Genomic DNA, 6,000 nt, shown 5'->3' with positions numbered 1-6,000 from the left:
TCCCAGCCTACATCTTCCAAGTACCTACCTAGTGATAATAAGGTTCCCTAGTTCATGGGATATCTTAAGGAGGTACTTATTGTGGTAAAGAGTGACTTTACCACAACATACTCAATTATGATAAACAAAATTACCCCATATGAAGTTTGAAAAGTTAAATATACATCTACAATTCAACTATATAAAATTGTTGTTTACTATTACTTAGCCTAGTTAGTTTAGCTTCGCTTATAGATGTTATAATCCTTGTTTTCAGTAAAAATATGCAAAAAAAAATAACTTAAAGTGAAACATTGATATACATAGTAGTACATACATAAACAGAATTATAATTCCCTCAAAATTTAAACCTAACATAAATTTCTAAAAGATATTATATTACAATTAGAATTATTTAATTCAGCTTCTATACACGATTTTTAATGCGGCTGAGAAAACCGGCTTTACTCCGGCGGAAATAAATCGGATTCGGAGCCATTCAGTATAGATATTCATCGCATCGTACTATTGACAGCTTTCCGCGGTTATTTAAATGAAATAATAAAATCGGGGCTAAAAAACTGGTATCAATTTTATGATTTTTATTTTAATACTCATGGAAAATTGTCTGTAATACGATGCTAAACATAATATTCTTTAGTATGGCTGAAAACCGGATCTAATCCAACGAATTCGGAGCTATATTATATAGGAAAGAATATTTAAATTTATAAACCCTTTCCCATTTTGTGGTCGAAATACAGTTATTATAATTCGCCTATTATTCAAAATATGTACTACAAATGTTCCTATTTTTTTTTTGGGGGGGGGGGGGTGAGGGGGATTTGGGGGTTGAATTTGTTCCACTGGCAAGAAATTTTGGTTTTTTGATAACCCGTTTTACCCCATCCCTTATCCTCTACCCCACTTTCGCTTTCATTACAAAATTCTTCCATCCTAACTTAACAACGCTACTCAATAATGTAGCTCACCAAATTTACACATAAGGTGACGTTAACATGGGAAATACATATAATTAATTATGAAAATAATATATCCAAGTGCGTCTGTCGATAAAAAGAGAAAGACGCAATCACTCATTTAGCTCTTTATTTTTAATTTTTTGAGTTTAAAACTATTGTACTCAGCTAATCCTTGGCCGACTTAGGCTTTTAATTATATCCTGGCCGAGACAAATTTAGATCCGTTGACTAATCAAAAATCGGTTCAGTTAGAGGGATACCCAACGTCTCATTTTATTGCTTCCTAAGTCTTATAACTACGTTGTAATAATATGTAACCCCCTAAATTAAGTTTAAATAAATGTGTACTATATATATTTAAATCACGCCCCTACCGCGTGGGTTAGTTTGGCACTCCTTTGTCAACAACCGATTTGGGGGTTAATTTTGAAGGGGGCCTGGATGACGGGTAAATAAAATCTGAAATATAAATGACGCCCGTGAGTACAAAATATATACGCATATTTTGGTCAATTTTGGTGTTTTTTTTAAAATGCAAAATATAATGTTAACTATTAAAACAATTTTTAAGTATAACTTTTATCTTATTAGGATAACAATTAAAAAAGAAAAATATTTTTACTATATGCAATTCGTGTTCAAACACCTAATTGAAAAAAAAATAATGCAAGATATAGCTTTTAATTTAAGATAGACTAGGGGCAACGCCCCCTAGAAGCCTTTAGGTATTATTAAAGTGGGAGGGGAATAAGTCAACCGCCTTTCTACTTTTTAATTTGAGTTTTAATAAAAAATATTATAAAAAAATTTTAGGTAGGGGATTTGAAATTGGCGCATTTGTATAAACACCAGTTAATGCACAAAAATAAGGGGGGGGAACAAAACAGGTTTTAAAAAATCCGAGATCTCGAACTACTGTCATCGGGGCCTGGCCAAACAACAAGGATGATAACATCAATCCATCACAATAGCGCAACAATAGAAAATAAAATATAACCAATTCCAATATCTTAATCTTATATGACGGAGAAAAATTTTGTAAATCTTTTTTTGACGGATATAGTTAACCTTTGAGTTGCTTCACCTTTATGATTTTTTTTCTTATTTTTGCAGGAATCATCATGCAATATTTTAAATCTATAGGATGATTTTAACCTGTCTAAATTCAATTTAACGAGCAATACGTCAATGACTTACTCGAGAAATGTATAGAAAAGCTTCGCATTTATAGAAATGCATATTGATTGGATCAAATTTGGGGAGGGGTAAAACTTAAAAAAAAAAACAGGTAAAAACTTTAAATTCATTTCGAATTAAATATTTACGGCGCAATTAAAGTTTGTCAGTAAATAAAAACCAATGTTAAACCACCGTGACGGTACAATATAATAAAGCGGCGGAACGGTACCACAACAATTCTGCCGTGCCTGTACAATATAATTGTGGTTTATGCGCACCGGTACAACTTCAAACTATTGTAACTGTATGTTATTATAAAAGGGAAAATATCACGAAACCTCAACATAAAACCAAAGAATGAAAATTCCATAAGAAAGCCTAAAAATCTTTAACTTTAAAGGCTGCTAACGCCAACGGTCTAATGTATAGGTTATGCTTCATCTAAATTTTAACCGACAAAAGAAGGCCTAGCTACTCAATAATGCAGTTACCTCGCAATGCACAAAAAATTCTTCTTTTACGAGTTTTTTCTTCAGTGAAGCTTTTAAGGTTTGTCATTGGATTTCGACTATTTATGAATAATTATAGGACTTCTTAAACAGAGTAAAACGGTGTACGTTAAGCCGTTTTGCAGCTGTTAAAGTTTAAAGAATTTTAAAGATAATAGTTTCCAGGAACTTTTTACCATAAACTGCACACAATAAAAAGCTTGGGTAATGGTCCCTTTCGTGGCAACGCCCCTCAAGGGGCGCTATATCCTATTTTTACAGTAACTTTTTATAGGTTATTTTAGGTGGTTTATTGGCCTCGCAGGATTAGAGCCACCCGCGGCCGCAGGGGCTAGAAATAGGAGAAAAGCTACTTTGAAAATACGACGAATCGCCCCTTAAGGAGCGTTGCCACGAAAGTGACTATAACCCAAAAATTAAATTTAACAAAATAACAATAATTTTCTACTAATGATTTATTACTTATACTTAATAATACTTTTATTACAGTTTATTAATAATTTACCAATTAAAAGAAACATTTTCATCTGGTATATTACACAGTTAGGTAGGTAACAAAAAAAATATTAAAGGTTTTTAAATACATTAAATATTATTTACAGAAAATGTACTCATAAAAAAATTCTACATAAAAACCAGGTAACGTCTTGTTTTTTTTTTAGAAAATATAAAAGAAATCTTAAAAATGTCGTAAAAGCAATAAAATATGGCTATAAATATGGTTTTTTTTCATATTGTTTTGTACATCTTTAATTTGATTTTTAAAATCTGTAGGCCAAAACCGAGATTGCATTCGATAAAAATTGTACTTTTATTTATTAATATTTTTTTTATATTCCAAAACAGTTTTTCTAAATAATGAAAGATATTCAGAAAACCGGTTTTGTCCGTTTTATTTTTATATAAAATATAATAAATGCTAATTACAGATACATATAAATAGACATTCCTTCTTACATTCTATCAAAAAAATAAGCACAACCAAAATCATTAAAATAGTAATTCTTCAATTTTTAAATAATATCAAAAAGATGTTTTCTGTAGGAATTATGCCAAAAATTACAAAAAGGATTTTCATTTTTTTTCTGATCAACGACAGTGAGAGTTTTTTTTTAGTTAGAAAATGTGTAAAAAATGAATTTAACTAATTTTTATCTGTTCTAGATTAAAAATTCTTAATACATTATTATGTGATTATTTATTGTAACACACCTGTCTTGAAGTAGTTTTAAAAGCAGACGCTCAAGGGAGTGTTAAAAACCTCCTGGCACTGAACGTCCCTATAAAATAATACCCAAGGGTGTGCATTAAACAAAATGACCCTCCCGCCTGGGGAAAGGGGAAGAGAAATTCAAATTATTCGGGAAATATACACAACTGAAAATTTAAAAGAGATTTTAAATAAAACCTATTTAAATTTGAAGACAGGTGTGTTAAGTATTTATTTATTTTGCACAGCGCAGCTACTCTAATCTAGGTAAATAGTTTAATAATCTGAATCTTCATCAGAATCACCGCCCACTCCATAATTCACTGTCTGCCTGGCACGTCCTGAAAATTTAACATTGTTAGATTAAGCATTGTATTTATTTTCTTTATAAATTTACAATAGGAAGCTTTTCTACAAATGGTATACATTCAATCTATCAATCCACTCATTTTTCTATCCATTACTTAATCAATTTATATATTAATCAATCTATCTTTAAATCAAGCTGTCAATCAATAAAAAAATCATGTCATGTATGTCTGTGTATATCTACCTGCTCTGTCTCTAGCAGGTACGACGTCCTTTGAGTTGAATTCCATATATGTCTGCCTTTCTAATAATCAATCAATCAATCTATATATCACCCAATACCTGGCCTGTCCCTGGCAGGTCCGATGTCCTTGGGGTTAAATAACCTTTCTGTCTGTCCGTCAATCAATCAATCAATCAATCTATCTATCTATCTATCTATCACCCAATACCTGGTCTGTCCCTGGCAGGTCCGATGTCCTTAGGGTTGAATTCCATATCGGAGCCATCACTTTCAGAATCAGAACCCTTCTTCTTTTGCTTCTTTTTAGGCTTCACACTGGAATAAACAATTATGTATCGACAGGGATTTTAAGGGATAAGATAATAAAATGAAATAATGTACATCAAATCTCATGATTAACCATTGAAAACTGGGTTACAAAGTTCACACACTTCTAGTATTGAAACTAAGCTATAAAAGTACCCGAAGATTACAGCCAACGAATTAGATAACACCATACAAAAAAGGTGTAATTATCCACTATCACGTCCCCTCCCACCCTCAATTTATCATTATGATCTCAAGAACGGCAACAACAAATAGCAAACTTACTCAGCATCGGAATCTGAATCGAAAGACGCTTTCTTTTTCTTGGCGGGAGCAGCCTTTGGCTTGGCGGCGGCGGCCGGTTTCTTGACAGCCGCCTTTTTCTTTGGGACAAATTCTTCAGGGTCTGAGTCCAAGTCGAAGGCGTCCTTCTTCTTCTTGGCGGGAGCAGCCTATAAAAAAAATCTCATCAATATTTGACAACTACAATGCACATAGTGGGAAAAAGACATGATAATTAAAATATAGTCTCACGAGGTTATGTTAGATAAAAGGAATAGGGGGAGGGGGAAGGAATGAATATATTATACCTAACTTTTATGTTACACCAGATTTTTATGTACTCAATATAGTGAAACTAAAGTGAAAATATTAAACGATAGTACATTCCCCAACCCCTCCTACTAGATGATCGAACTGACCAATAAATGAGTTCCATGTTAGTAGCTAAACTTTTCCACTGTCGTAATATATTTATCGTACAAAGTCCTATTCTTATATCCCGGATGATACCTTATTGTGTGAGGTATTGCCTGCATTATCGCAGGACACCTGTTCTTCCTAAATCAAAATTTATGTTGAAACACGGTGGGGGGACAATTACGTCCATATGTATCACATCTTTTTAAGGTGTATTTAAAAGTTTTTGGGGTATTTTGAGGGTACCTTAGTATGTATTCGACCTAAGAAATATTTAACCCTCTCCCAACCTCAATTTGGCTTCACCCTCCTTCTCAAGGCTCAATAATAATAGTTGCTTATCATCAAAAGAGTTGTAACCAACCTTCTTTTTGGGCTTGAAATCATCCTCGGAATCAAAATCGGAATCTGCCTTCTTTTTCTTGGCTGCAGTTGTCTGAAATGTTTTCGTCATTGTTTATTTGCGGATTTAAAAAATTTCAAACATGCAGTGTTGTACTGAAAACAAGCAAATGAACCCCTACTCTCCAGGCCTAGAGCTCAGAAAAAGGATAAAAGAAACTTCGCTTAAATCATAGACCA

The 6,000-nt window shown here is 32.6% G+C and overlaps 1 protein-coding gene across 9 annotated transcripts in view; it reads right to left on the bottom strand.

Moving 5' to 3' along the window:
• Positions 1 to 3,090: 3,090 nt before the first annotated feature.
• Positions 3,091 to 6,000, bottom strand: part of Top2 (DNA topoisomerase 2) — a 100,841-nt gene continuing 97,931 nt past the window's right edge. For 2 of the 9 annotated variants that reach the window (XR_013884675.1, XR_013884678.1), the window contains 5 exons: positions 5,783 to 5,854; positions 5,005 to 5,171; positions 4,622 to 4,728; positions 4,059 to 4,201; positions 3,091 to 3,866 (listed from right to left, as the gene is read on the bottom strand). Coding sequence is in view for 3 of the 9 variants with exons in the window: in XM_080179308.1 (XP_080035434.1) it covers positions 4,137 to 4,201; positions 4,622 to 4,728; positions 5,005 to 5,171; positions 5,512 to 5,559; positions 5,783 to 5,854 (459 nt within the window). In the remaining 6 variants the exon portion in view is untranslated. Of the gene's footprint in view, positions 3,892 to 4,039; positions 4,202 to 4,621; positions 4,729 to 5,004; positions 5,172 to 5,511; positions 5,560 to 5,782; positions 5,855 to 6,000 lie in introns of those variants that run through there. The other 7 variants (XM_080179308.1, XM_080179310.1, XR_013884673.1 and 4 more) reach the window with 6 other exon arrangements.

The sequence above is a fragment of the Acartia tonsa genome, chromosome 12 (assembly GCF_053477335.1).
Source record: "Acartia tonsa isolate MP-2025a chromosome 12, ASM5347733v1, whole genome shotgun sequence".
Lineage (NCBI taxonomy): Eukaryota > Metazoa > Arthropoda > Copepoda > Calanoida > Acartiidae > Acartia > Acartia tonsa.
Note: the sequence above shows the minus strand (reverse complement) of the source record. Positions and strands in the feature narration are given on the sequence as shown.